The sequence below is a fragment of the Pelophylax lessonae genome (genome assembly GCF_965119305.1).
Source record: "Pelophylax lessonae genome assembly, chromosome: 4".
Taxonomy (NCBI): Eukaryota; Metazoa; Chordata; class Amphibia; order Anura; family Ranidae; genus Pelophylax; species Pelophylax lessonae.
In genome coordinates this window covers 556979880-556995006 of record NC_138771.1, presented here as the reverse complement: position 1 = coordinate 556995006, position 15127 = coordinate 556979880, and the positions used below count along the sequence as shown (strand labels likewise).

Below are 15127 nucleotides of genomic sequence, written 5' to 3'. Positions count from 1 at the left end.
TTGGATTTAATTAAAAGCCAAGTTCAGAAGCCTGCAAAGTACTGCACTCACAATCAGTGGACTGCGCATGCAAGGTTAAGCTCCTGCACTCTCTTCCTCCTAGTTTCCGCCTGTAACTCTGTACAGGCTCACAGTTAAAAAGCTGGAGGAAGGGTCATTGGACTACGAGTGCAGCGATTACAAAAGCCTATTGAGAACTACAAATCCATCTGCAAAGGGCTGCAGACAGGACATGTAATGTATGTATTCACAGATCTCTAAACGAATGAAAAGGATGTGTGGGCAGGGCAGAAGGGGGGCTCTGGAAGACTGTTCAAAGGGTGGGGGTTTTGGGGGTGAGAAGTGGGTGCGCATAGGAACAAGTTACACTTCAAGTACAGGTGTAAAATATTATGTAACTTACTTAGAGAAGAGGTGGAGTAGCACAATGCTGAGGCCGTCTCACACATGTTACAACAGACTGGATTGAGAGAGCAGCTATACACTATTGGATGGTGATATTTCATATTTCATGCCAGCACTCCATTCCTGAGCACCAGCGGGACCATACACATTTCCCTTCTTTGCTTAGAGTGGCACTACAAGCATAAGCATGTTATGTAGCATGTTCCTAAAAACGTGAACTTAGCCTTAAAAGGTTGCCTATACATATCCTAATCATATTTCTAATTTTCCTGGAATTTGCACTTCTTATGTGATCCAATGCTGGTGAAAATAATAAGCCTTACACTATGATTTCTATGGATCTGTGTTCAAGAATTGCTTGCCTCTACCTGCATGTCAGTTTCCTAAAACAACTTTGATAGAGACCATGTGACCAGAGACCATGTGACCAGAACTCAAACTGGGAGGATTTGATAAGGTTGGTATTTCCTTACCATCACTGAAGGCAATGATTATGCAAACAGCTACTTCTCAGTGAAGAATATATTGAAAGTCATTCCCAAGATACAAAGCAGAATTGATCCAGCATATACTGTAGCTTTGTTACATTTTTTTGTCATCTCACCTCATCTGTAGCTAGAGGTCGAAATCACTTCTAATGGGTGTAAAATGTGGCTTTAAAATTGACATTCCACACATGCATCTTAGCAGGTTCAGATGGGATTACCAGATCATATATAAAGGTGCTAGACGTCTTTGTGAGACAAACCTTGAGTCAAGTTAAAATTTCATTTTAGAGACTATGGTTCGTCCTTTTTTCATTTATAAAGTGAAAATAGCTGAAATACTATCTAGAAAAACACAATTAGCACACATTATCATCATGAAAAAAAAGCTACATATGATTTTCCTGATTGTCAAGACTGCATAATGGCAAAGGCTAAAGAATACCTGGAATTCACCCCTAAAAACACTTGTCAGGAGTCTCTTGAGTATTCAGCTGCTCACTATTAGTGTGCTTAAAGACACCGATCACTGTTGTGAGTTAACTACAATTTTTAGCATGTCTTTGTGGGTTTTTCTACCTGTATTTCTGAAATGGCTCCATCAGGTCCTCAGTGCCAAGTGTGGAGGAAAAGCCATACACCTCAATAATATGGCCAAATCTCCCATGATCCACCTGAGTTTCTGCAAATTCTGAGAAATCGGCCAAAAGAGGCTGGATGTGCACATCCTTCTCACTTACATTGGAAATGATCTGAAATTGGGGAGAAAAAACAAACAGTACTGAGCAAAGACATGCTATATATTCAGAATAGCATATATACTGTTATACATGGTTTTCATCCCCAGCTAGCATTACATACATATCCACTCCTGAATTACCGCAGTTTACCACTTGGTGGCAACATTCAACAAAGAATTCCATTTAATCGTTTCATGTAATATCACAAATGCACACATTTCTCTTTTTCCTTATTAACCTGTATTTGCTTTCAAAGAGCACATATCTTTTACAGTTTATTTTATAATTGCTAAGTATAAAATGATAAAGAAAAACCCCACAATCAAATTAGTTTGTGGTGTGCTGCAGTCTCTGAAACAGTGAACACGTGCTGCCCCTACCATAAAGAATCATGGGCATCTCTGCTTCAGAAACCAGAGGATAAACCAAAACCCTGCATCAAGTAGGCCAAGTGGTAAGATCCGAACATAAAATAAAAGTGAGTACAAGCACAACTATCTAGAGACAAAGTAGGGGTCTCTAGATAGTTGTGTTTGCATATATTGGGGCATGGGCTTACTCTCACAGTAAATCTCTTTGAATGTGAGTACAAGGTTGGGGGGGGGGTGTACCCCTTTTCCTAAAATCCAACCTCCAATGGATGAGTCAACCTAAAAAGAAAACCCATCTATTCTGGGTATGTAAAAATATGATTTTTTAGCATTCATAGAGGGACACAGGAATTCAAAAAAAGCTGGGTTATAGTGCTAGCTATAGGTGGTTGGGACACTGGCAAACAGAAAAAACAAAGTCTGTCTCCTTAGAACCCTCCTCTGACTATAAATATAAGAAGTCCCAGGTTTTGGATGTCTGTTCCTTCTGGAGAACCACAAGGGAAGTATGGGCTGGGGTCACCACCCCTGGCAGCAGGATAGTCCTCTCTGTGTCTTAGCTAAGACATGTGTCCGCACAATGATAGTGCACCTAGGCCCAAAGTGAAGAAAGGCCTCAAGTGCTCACAAACCCAGACAGTGGCTGCTGAAGGTTTCAGGCACCTGGAGGTCACTAAAGGCTAGCAGTGAGGGGAAAAAAACAAAAAAAACAAAAAAAAAACAGATCCATGAGGTGCTTCAAGAGTAGCGGCGGCAACAGGATGATGCTCCCTCTAAGCTAGAAGGAAAGAAAGAGCAGCACCCCATCAACTGTAATTTTTACTGCAGTAAAATGGAAGTAGCAGGAAACTGAAATGTGCCCAGTGGTGCAATAGTGAGGTAGCTTCTGGTACTGCAGCCAGAAGGGCCGTATTCTGAAAGTAAGTTTTCACTTACACCTGGGCCTGTGCCATGGCTCTGGACCCATAATTAACTTCAAGGCTAACATAGCACATTCAAGTCTGAAGCATAACAATGTAGAGCCTTGTGTCCACAAGTCACATTCCAGGCAAACACCCAGACCATTGGGGTCCTGGAACAGCTTTACAGCTAATGCCAAGGAGCTGTCAATCTAGAAAGCTGCTATGTAGAGACCAGCTCAAGCAGCAGAGGGGCCAAGGATCTTGACTGAAGTCACTAAGGAAAAAAAAACAACAGTAGCGCATGGAGAGTCTTGATTAAAGTCACCAAGGAAAAGTACCATAAAGTTAAAAGGCACCAAAAAGAAAGCCTTTTATTTTTTTTCAGCAGAGCTGATAAAAAGGGTATCAAACCTCCTAGGACATGAACAAAAAAAACCCCAAAAACTAAGGCATGCTGGGTAAAGGAGGTGTTATACGGGGGCTGGATTACATTTTTCTGTTTGCCGTACCTCAACCTCCTTTATTTCTCAATGGATGAGAAAGAAATCTTGATTGCTTTATGGCCATTGATTCTGCTTGTGTGTATAGAACCCTCAAATCATTTAAATCTTATTCCCCTTCATATCTCTCTGGTGGATAAAGGTGCATATACTGGTCTGTTCCAAATTACCAGTTGCTCTTTACAAGTATCACTACTCACCTCAGTCATAATTTGCTCAAGCTTCTTCTGTGGATCTTCATCATTACCTTTTGAATTTTCCACTTCTGTTTGCATACAGCTGCTACTAGTTATAGAAACTTCTGTCACAATTTGGTCTTCTTCCCTTGCTTGGTCAGATGTCAGGTGTGATTCAGGCATTGCAGGCTCTATGTAATCACTACCAGACACTTCTTGTACTTTTTCATCTTTCCTAGTATTACTGCCACTATCTACATATACATTTTCTAAAATAGTATTTGAGGTTGATTCTAAACTGGTTGTTTCTATCTCCACATCATCACCAAGTCTTTCAAGTTTGTTTTCGCCAGTTACACTTTCACCATTTTCATCATTGTGCCCTGCTGAAGGACTGCATCTATTGTCTGGTTTAGAGTTTATTATTGCATCATCTTGTACTTTGTCACAGCTGGCGGTTTCATTTATATCTGCTCTATAGTCTTCAGGTCTTTCAGATTCACCTGTATCACAGATTAAGTCTAAAGTTGATGTATTGTTCTCAGCTTTTTCCTTGCCGTCTTCTGTCCCCACTTCATGGTCCTCCATTTTGCTTTGTGTTCCTATGTGACTCTCCAGTGACTTTTCTACATTTTGATATTCTGTAATGCCTTTAGATTTATCAATTTCCTGAGATATTTGCACCGGTACAGGACTCTCCCTTTTCTCTTCCAGATCCTGTGATGCCTTTTCTAGCTTGTCTTCATTCTCTGATCTTTTTGTTGGGTCCTTTGGTTCTCCTGAGAGATTTCTCATTTCTTCCTCAACTTGCTTCTCCTGTATCTTCTCACCGACCTCCGGACCCTCTAAGCTTTTAGACAACTCATTCAGACTAGATAAGATCAGCACTGCTGTGTGGTCCTGTACCTCATCAGGGACTTTTGATGCCCTTTCTTGATTCTCCTGTCTATAGAACTCAGCTTCTTGATGTTTTTCAATGCCAGTATCATACACATTTTGGCCTTCCTCCCTTGTGTCCTGCACAACTGTTTCCCGAGCATCTGGCATTTCTTGGTAGAGTCTCTCCTTTGGTAACATGTGGCCCTGTGATCCATGCTCTGGCTCCTCAAGGTCCACCAAACTCTCCTCTGTTCCATCCAAAGCTTCCGCTTTGTCTGTTTCAAACACTGTGCTCGTGCTTCCCAGTTCATTCGAGTTATCTTTCTTTGTCACTTGCACTAGTTGTCCCCCATGATATGTATATCTATGGCACTCTCTAACTTCTGGTTCTGTAGTCTGGCTCTCTTCTCGGTCCTTTATTCTCTGTTCTTCTCTGACTTTCCACCAAGGCTTCCCCTTGGCTGCATACAGTGCTCGGTCTGGTCTTGCATCCTTTCTCTGCCTCCAGTTTTGCCTTCCTTTGCCTGTCTCTGTTTTTTTGTTGTAAGAGCCACGCCAAATTCGGCTGTAATTTTTATCTGCTGCATCGCTTCTGGATTCTTCACTCTGCGATGGGAGTCTACAAACAGGACATTGGGAAATTTATGAAAACATTTAGAAATCTATAGTTTCAGCATACTGTATGTACAATTTAGACTGGCAGTCAATGTAAGAAAATCATGAAAGCAGATGTAAAGTCTATAACAAGAAGCAGTATTGGTCATAGCAATAATATTACAGAAATAAAATAAAAGTAGGAGTAGCTTCCTAAATTCTAATTTTGCTGAGATTAGCAATTGTCATGTGACTATTATACTTATTTGTAATCTCCTGGGTATGGGCTGGGGATGGAGAAATATGTCTGTGGAAGCACTGATGTCATATAGCACTCTACAGCTCCAGCTCTTAGCAGATGGGAAGTATGTAACATCATTCACCAGGGAAGAGTTGTGGTACAGAGTGACCAGTGTCTTCCTCCAGTGCTGTGATCTGATGAGGGTTGATCTATAAAAGAAAAAGAAGCCTTATCCTAAGCCAGAAAAATGTTGAACATGCTGTAATACTGGAGGAAGAAGAAGGGGCATCATGCTGCAGATGCTGGCTTGTAGTACAGCAGCAGCAGATATGAACAACTGGTGACATGCAGATTTGTCACCCAAAAAGAGGCAGACATGTCTGCACATTGAAACTGGTATGTTTTACTTTACAGCAAAAGGTGCTTTCTTATTGACATGTTTTGCTTTTCCATGTTTTAAAATGTGTTTTTTGATTATTATAAAAATAATGTTCAACATTTTTCTGGCTTAGGATAAGGCTTCTTTTTCTTTTATAGATCAACCCTCATCAGATCACAGCAGTACCAATACACAAAGGTTTAATATAATGCAAAACCAAATTCTACATTTGATACAATATAATAAAATACAATCCATGCTCTCCCATTGACCTTCTCTTTGAAGTGGTTCTTTACTTTAATAAACTCTCTGTATCACCCCACTAACTATTCCCCCCACACCAAAACACTTTCCTGAGTACTCTATCAATCCTGCGTTTTGCCCAGCTACCTTCTTTCTCTTCTCACAGGTTTTACTGGGAACAGTGGGAGCCGTTGGGTCCTGCTGCTGACATTCAAAACCTGTAAGGGGGGACTGGGGCTAAGCCTCTCTTTGTGTTTATATAAAGTGCCCCCACAGAAGCCAGCTCAAAATGGAGGCAGTCGGAAGAGAAGCGGAAAACATCGGTGGGGGACCCCAGATGAGGAGGTAAGAAATTGCTCTGTGTAATACCATTGCACAAAGCAGGTTAGTATAAACTTATTTTAGGAGGAAAAAAAATAAAGTTTTTAGAACCACTTTGATCTGGCCATACATAAATACCGCCTGCATTGGCGTATCTAGAAAGAGCAAAATTTAATATCTCACCTGATCTCTGCATGACATATTACAGTGCGGCGCTGCCACCCTTCACCCACAGAAAAGCTGCTAAGTCCATCATAAGGCTCTGTGAGCCGGTGGATAAGGTAACGCAGTCGGCTAGAGACAGGCGGGAACAAAAGAACTCTGAAAGGCAATAAGCAAATAAGCCATTCAATATTCAGACAATTTTGGTCTGTAATAAAGGCACAATGCTGGAGGTGAATCCATGTTTTTTATATATATATATATATATATATATTAAAAACTGTCATATTTAAGGACTTCACTCACACAATGTCTGTTTGTACAGCTTCAGCCCTAAGCTGGAATTACTTGGGACATCTAGATGAGGAAATTTAAGATTCACTCCCTGAAGAATGAGGCTGAGCTCCCCCTTCAATCTCTAAAGACAAATATATATATATATTATATATATAAAATATTTAAGACTGATTACTTTGATCTGCATAATGTAAAATATTCTTAACCACTTCAGCTCCAGAAGTTTTATCCCCCTTCATGTGCAGGTCATTTTTTGTGTTACGGCACTGCGTTACTTTAACTGACACCCAAAAAACACTGTACCCAAAAAAACTGCTATATGTGCTTTTTTTCCCCCCACAAATAGAGCTTTCTTTTGGTGGCATTTGATCACCTTTGCGGTTTTTAATTTGGGTGCTATAAAACCAAAACGACCAACAATTTTGAAAAAAAAATAACTTTCTGCTATTAAACATAATCGGGACTGCGACATTGCAGCGGACAAGTCAGACACTAACCGACAACTTTTTTGGGAACTAATGACCACTAATACAGTGATCAGTGCTAAAAATATGCATTGACACTGTACGGACATTGGCAAAGAAGGGGTTATCAGGAGCGATCAAAGGGTTAAAAAAAGTGTGCCTAAAATGTATATACCCACTGTGGGGGAGGTGCTTGTACTATGGAAATGCAGAGATCCGTGTTCCTGCTTTGCAGAAACAAAGGATCACTACCTTTCCTACTGACAGAATGGTGATCTGCATTGTTTACATGAGCAGACCACCATTCTGCTTTTGTCCCAAACGATCGTCAGGTCCTGGTGGACGATTTCGCCAGACCCGCTGATTGGCTTCTGTGTCGTCCAATCATAGTGGGAGCGGGTTGCTGGCAGTGCAACCGTCGTTCCGCTTCTGTCCTGAACGATCAGTAGGTCCCGGCGGATATCGAGTCCGCCAGACCCGCTGATTGGCTCCTGCTGTGTCCAATCATAGAGAGAGCAGGTCGCTGGTGGTGGGCATGTGTGCTCCAAAAGTGCAGGATCGCGTACAGGTACAGGCCCCGCCGCAGTAAATGTACATTGGCCAGTCGGGAACCGGTTAAAACAACAAGCTATAACTTTTAGACACCTTTCCGTTTCTGTCCACAAATTTGTAATTTTGTGCCTGCAGAGAGGCACCTCTATTGCACATTATTAAGGAACTTCAACCGCCTTTGTAAAAAATCTTAATTAGCAAGCTATCAGATACAAAAAAAACAAAAAACACACACACACACACACACACACAACAGGGTAGTCCCAGGGGTATACTCCAACTTCCTGTTATACGATCTCAGTTTAGTAACAAGCAGTGTCAGAAGAAGACATAACCCAACTCCAGAGGGGCGGGTGCGGTGTCTGTCACTGAACATTTTTTTTTTGGGTCACGGCGTACTGACGTCATCGGATTGCGACCGGAGAGTGCGGGCGAGCGAAGCCGTCCGGCCGGCGGCTGACAAACATTGCTCCTCATTCCTGGTCTTGCTGTAAGTTTTTCTGATTTTATTTAAGAATAAATTTTAATGGTTTTACGCTATGGGAGCCTCTCTTTTCTTTATGTGGGTGAACACTTGCAATACCTCCGCTATTTGAGGAAAACAGCACCCCAGATTAAGGGTCGGGTCCTTGGATGCTTGATCACCATACAGGCTCAACACTATTTGTATTTGGTAAGAGGCGACCCCTATTGGTATATCTTATTATTGGCTCCGGGTTCACACTGAATTGTCATCTGCACGTTTGCTATAATCCTTATCTCATATGGTAAGAGGCGAATCTAGCTACAAAAGGTGGTGGTTCAACACGCAAATTTCACACTTTTGCCTTCCTTTATTGGCTATTTAATTAACGTTGTCCGGTAAGAGGTGACTTCAGCTACAACACGTCATAATATTAATTTTGGTGTTTACCTTTATCATTTTTGGTAAGGGGTACCCATCACAATTTTTATATTATAATTTTTGCATGTTTTTTATTCACTGTTATCAGTGATCAATTTTATTGGTGGAGGTTTATTTATTCACTAAATTGAACTCTTTTTTAAGAACACTGTGGTGTCCAATTAATTTAGTTTGTAAGGTTTTACGCTATTGCGCTTTTACCTTTACTTCCATGATCCAATGACCATTGAGCTAACCGTTCACGTGGACCTGGATCTACTATCAAGGTGACAAGTTTATCCAAAGAATCTGCCTTTACCTTACCTCAATCTGGTAAGCATATACCCTTTGGGGTCCTGGTCCCGGATTACATCTTCACTTTATGCTTGGACTGTATGGACTTTATATCTCCATTGATCACATTATAGCGCGACTTAATTTTACAACAATGAACATCTGAGAAAAGGATTATACGGCAAGACAAAAATCCATCTCTTTTGTTCATTGACAGACACAGATACACAGCTTCATATCTTCATTGACTGTTGGGATGTCCCAAAGCAGTGTCATCATGAGCGGTGGGAAACACAGCAAAAAAACAGAATTCCCAAAATAGGCTAAACATAACCAACCAGGTAACCAAAGAGCCCAACCAGGAACAACTGTAGCTCACCTACCAGGGGGGAGAAAAAAAAACAAAAAAAAAAAAAAAAAAACACACCACACCCTCAAGAGGCCGTAGCCTCTGCAACAGCGGCCAGCAAAACATTGCAGCCAAAAGCAGCATACGTAGATGCCAGGACATCCACCTTGTAAAACTTTGTGAATGTGTGCACAGACGACCACATAGCCGCCTTGCAAACCTGGACCACCGACGCCTGATGACGGAAGGCCCAGGAGGCACTAAGCGCCCTTTTTCGAATGCGCCTTAACAGGGAAAGGAGGAACCTGACCCTTAATGGAATAGGCCTGCACCACCGTCTGCCTGATCCATCTGGAAATGAGATGTGGCCTGCCCTTACGAGAACCATCCGTAAGGACAATAAGGAATCTGATTTGCGAATCGGCTCAGTCGCCGCCAGGTTCACCCCGATGGCTCAAACTTCATCCAGGGAATGCAAGGAAATTTTGGATGTTTTGGCTTACGACACAGCAAAGGTAACACAATGTCCTCATTCAAGCGGAAAACCGAGAGGACTTTAGGAAGGAAAGACTGACAGGGATGGAGAACCACTTTAACCCTGTGATCGACCAGGTAAGGTGACCAACAAGACAACGCAGCCAGTTCTGAAACCCTGCATGCAACCACCCTTGGTGATAAGAGTCAGTAGAGGAATCTCGTGAATATTTTTAAATGGCGGTTTTGAAGAAACGACAGGACCTTACCGGAGGAGTTAGATGGCGAACCCCCTGCACGAAGGTGTGCACCAAGGAATTTGTGGCTAAAGGGAATTGGGAAAAAATTGCTAAGGCGGAAATCTGGCCCTTAATGGTGCCCAGGGACAAATGCTGATCTATACCACTTTGTAGAAACTCCAGCAGACGCGATACCGAAAAGGAACGGGGAGGAACCCTCCGAGACTCACACCATGTCTTCAAAACTTGATAAATCTTCAGAGAAGTAGATTTTCTAGCTTTTACCAGAGTAAGAATCACCGAATCCAACAACCCTCTGTCCTTCAGTACCTGGCTTTTCCTTACTCCTGACTAGGCAGAAAAAAAAAAACAGATCCTATAGCAGGAAGTTGGAGTATACCCCCTGGGACTACCCTAGGGGCATAGTGAAGATTTTTTAACTCTTTTCCGCCTAGTGTCCTACTACTAAGGAGAGCAGCATAACCCAATGGTCAATGAAGATATGAAGCTGTGTCCGTCAATGAACGAAAGAGAAAATGGGATTTTTGTCCTACTGTAAAATCCATTTCTCGGATGTCCATTGACGGACACAGCTCTTCATCTTCTTGACTGTAGGGTTATACTGCCCCCTACAGGAGTAGGACACTAGGCAGAGAAAGAGCTTGAACACGCCTATGGGGCAGTCCCTGGGGGTATACTCCCACTTCTGCTATATGTATTCAGTTTTGTAACAAGCAGTGTCAGAAGGAAAAACCCAACGCCAACAGCTGGTGCAGTGTCTGTCAATAAACATCAGAGAAATTGATTTTACAGTAAGACAAAAATACATTTTTCTCTTTCATTCATTGATAAACATAGCTCCTTATCTTCTTGACTGTAGAGATGTCCTAAAGCAGTGTCAAACATGAGGAGTGGGAACAGCAGAAAGAAGAAAAAAAAAAACACACACCCTCAAAGAGGACAAGTCCTCTAAACAGCAGCCTGAAAAACTTTGCGGCCAAAAGAAGCATCCGCAGATGCCAACACATCCACTTTATGAAACTTTGTGAATGTGAGTACAGACGACCAGCATCACTGACGCCTGATGGCGAAAGGCCCAGGAGGCACTCAGGGCCCGCATAGAGTGCGCCTTGACAGGTAAAAGGAGGAACCTGACACTTAAAAGAATAAGCCTGAACCACAGTCTGTCATCCATCTGGAAATGATCTCACGGATGGGCTGGCTGCTTCTGTTGCGAACAAATCGGGAGTCTGATTTCCTAAAAGACTCCGTAGCTGCCAGATACACCCTTATTGCTCGAACCACATCCAGGGAGTGCAAGGCAACTTCCTTAGGATGCTTAGGCTTGTGATACAGAGAGGGCAACACAATGCCTTCATTCAGATGAAAGTCAGAGACGACCTTCGGAAGGAACAATGGACATGGATGCAGAACCACCTAATCCCTGTGAACCACCAGGTAAGGTGGACAAGACAACACCGCCACTTCAGATTCCCTGTACGCTGAAGTAATGGCCACCAAAAAGACCACCTTCTGAGACAATGTAAGCAGGGGAATCTCCCAAATATTTTCAAAGGGAGGCTTCTGGAGAACTGACAAAACCAAATTGAGGTCCCATGACAGCAATGGAAACCGTACTGGAGGAACCAAGTGTTCCACGCCCTGGAGGAAAGTTCACACCAAGGAGTGTGTGGCAAATGGACGTTGAAAGAAAACCGCCAAGGCCGAGATCTGGCCTTGATGGTACTCAAAGCCAGGCGCTGCACAACCCCCCCGTTGGAGGAAAGCCAAGATCCGAGCCACCGAAAAGGAACGAGGGTGAACCCGGAGGGATTTACACCTCACAATGTACGTCTTCCAATTACAATGGTAAATCTTCCTAGAAGTAGATTTTCTAGCTTTAACCAGTGTAGGAATCAGAGTCAGACAACCCTCTGTCCTTCAGCACCTGGCTTTCAACAGCCAAGCTGTCAAAGCCAGCGACTGTAAAGCAAGATGGAAGATTGGCACTTGGGACAGCAGATCTTCCCTGAGAGGGAGTTTTCAAGGAGCATCAGTGACCAAATCGGCGTACCAAGACCGATAAGGCCAGTCTGGAGCCACTAGGATGACCAAAATCTCTTCAGCCTCGATCCTGCGTAGTAGTCTCGGCAGAAGCTGGAGAGGAGGAAAAGGCGAAAAGCAGATGATACTGACTCCAAGGAGCCACTAAAGTGTCTGTGGCGGCGGGTAGAGGATCCCAAGACCGTGCAACAAACCTCTAAAGCTTCCTGTTGAGGCAAGAGGCCAACAGATCAACCTCTGGAGTACCCCACCGGAGACAACTGATGAAACCCCTCCGGATGAAGGCACCATTCTCCCTTGTCTAACACCTGTCGACTGAGATAGTTCACTTGCCAATTTTCCAGCCCTGGAATGTGCACAGCAGAGAGGGCTTGAACTAATCTTTCTGCCCACCTTATAATGCTGGCTACTTCACGAGCTGCCAGGACACTTCTTGTGCCTCCTAGGTGATTGCCACGGCCATGGCCTATGTCATTGTCCGACTGAATCCACACCTGACACCCTTGGAGATGACTTGTCCAATGATCCAGACAAAGTCTGATCGCTCGGAGCTCCTGTACATTGATTGGTTGTCTGGACTCTTCCTGAGACCAGACCCCCTGAGCACAATCTGTACCTAGGACACCTCCCAACTCAGACAGGTGCATGAAAGACTGAAGAGACGACTGACTGCTGGTCAGCAAAAGCCAAATCGCCTCCTGCAACTTTCTCCTGAGGAAGAAAACACACTGACTGAGGACGAGTCCAGAGTCAGACCCAGATAGACTAGGCTGGTGGGTGGAGCCAGGGCAGACTTGAGAATCCAACCGAACTTCCTCAGCGTATGCAGAGTATTCTCCAAGTTGTCCAACAAGGCGGACGAAGGCTCACAAAAGCAGATCGTCCAGGTACCCCAGTACCACAATCCTCTGCTGACGCAGTAATGCTAGAACCGGGGGCCAACACTTTTGTGAAGACCCGAGGAGCAGAAGCGAGACCAAAGGGTAACGCCACTAATTGATAATGCTCCTCCCCCATGGCAAAGCAGAGGAAACGCTGATGGGCAACACATATTGGGATGTGAAGGTAGGCATCCTTGATGTCGATGGAAGCGACGAAATCCCCATGATGTAGGGACACCACCACCGTGCGGATGACCTGCATGTCGAATTTCTGTACCTGCACAAAGCCGTTTAGCGCCTTGAGGTCCAGTATTGGGCGCCCCTTGCCCTCCTTCCTGGGAACTGTAAACAGGTTTGAGTAAAAACCTTGAAAACGTTCCGACTTTGGAACCAGAACAATCACCCCTTGAAGTAACAAATCTTGCACCACTCCATAGAGATCATTTAAGCGATCTGGGGATAAGTGCAGGTTGAAAGGGAAGAACTTTTCCGGAGGATATGATCGAAACTCGATCTAGTAGCCGGAGTGAATGACTATGTGGACCCCCTTGTCCTGGATCAGGGAAGTCCACGGACCCGGAAAGCAGCGAAGACGTCCCCCCACCCCGGATACGAGTGAAGGCACCTTTTAATGCGGAGGAATTTTTGTCCGCAGGTCTGGCAGCACCTGCTCGTGGTTTGCCCAACCAATACTTTTTGGAACCCCCAGCAGACGCCCGAAAGGGCTTGGATCCCTTGAGTGTCAAAAAAGTCGCTTGTGAGCCGAAAAGGAGGGTCCCTGTCTGCGAAGGGACTCTTTACCCCTGGAAACCTGAGGAAGAAGAATACTCTTCCCCCCCCTGTGAGGCCCTTGATGATGTCATCCAAGGAAGCTAAAAAAAAAAAAAAAAACAGGTGATCCCCCACAAATGGAATATCAGACAAGGCCTTCTTAGAAGCCTGGTCCGCAGACCAGCATTTCAGCCAGATAATGTGCTGCAGGACCACTGCTGAGACAGACAGTCAAGAAAGCAGAAGAGCGGCATCCAAAGAAGCATCACAGACAAACTGTAGTCCTTGGACCAACTGGGGACCCCTTAACCGGAATGAAGGTAGCTCAACTAGCACAATATGCCTATGCCTTGCAGGTAAGGGGGAAAAAAAAAAAAAAACACAACCACTCACTATAGACGGATATGTAAGAAACGTAGGTGCAGTCCACTCTATGGATAGTCTAACAAATCGGAAATAGTATGAGCTGCTGCCCCCCATATAGACTCCTACCTGGGTGGTGCCTATCGAAGGAATTAAGTGTAAAGGTTGGGTTGTGGCGCTGTTGGGTTGTGGCACTGTTCTGTATGCACTATAGAGATCAGTGTGCTTGTACAATATCATCAAAAAATCCCAATGCCTATTATATTAAACATGTGCAACCAATACAAAAATGGTGGAAAGATCGCAAAAAAAAAAAAAATACATAATTGTGCAAACTTGGCAAAGTGTAAAAAATACAGCAAAGGCGAAAAATGTGCAAAATCCACCAAATAGGTGCAGGTGCTACATTCAGTGAAGCCTTCAAACACACAAATTATAAATAATTACTTCATGAAACATAAAATGATCCTTTAATAGACCATAACTAATACACATATGCACATGTGTTTAATAAACAGTTCATAAATTATAGCGCAAATGTCTTTTAAATTTCACTCTCCTCGTGATCTTGCTGATCCTTATGGTGCTCCTAGCACAGGGGCATTAAATGGGGCTGCTACCCTCTTATTATCACACTCACCAGATGACTTTCTCCTTGCAATGGGGGTATATCTCACTTTAACAGTTTTGTCTGGCTTGTATACCGTATCCACAGCCTCTGTATTCAGATGTCTTTTCCCCTTATATTGGGCGTATCCAGCTTTGGCAATGGTGTCTGGCTAGCAGTGTTGGTCATGCAAGTTAAAAAATGTAATTAGTTATACAGTAAACCCCCCTCCATTGCGGGGGTTACATTCCGGACCCAGCCGCGAAAAGTGAAATTCCGCGAAATAGAAAAACCCTATTAAAATGCATTGTAGGCATGATTTTTTACTGTCACTGTACGTGTAAAAGCATTTTAAGGTCTTTAAACACACTTTTAAAACAATAGAAACTCATTTAAACACATAAAAGATAGAGACAGAGCAAGAGCTATGAAAAACACAAAAATCTTTCATTTTTAATGATTTATATAGTAAAATAACATTACAAAAAAAA

The 15127-nt window shown here is 43.3% G+C and overlaps 1 protein-coding gene across 1 annotated transcript in view; it reads right to left on the bottom strand.

Annotated features, from left to right (window-relative positions):
* R3HCC1 (R3H domain and coiled-coil containing 1) overlaps window positions 1-15127 on the bottom strand; it is a 65026-nt gene that overhangs the window by 30861 nt on the left and 19038 nt on the right. Inside the window, exons 3-5 of the mRNA XM_082256026.1 lie at window positions 6420-6557; window positions 3604-5077; window positions 1470-1642 (exon numbers count right to left, since the gene is read on the bottom strand). Coding sequence (XP_082112152.1) covers window positions 1470-1642; window positions 3604-5077; window positions 6420-6557 — 1785 coding nt within the window. The remainder of the gene's footprint in view (window positions 1-1469; window positions 1643-3603; window positions 5078-6419; window positions 6558-15127) is intronic.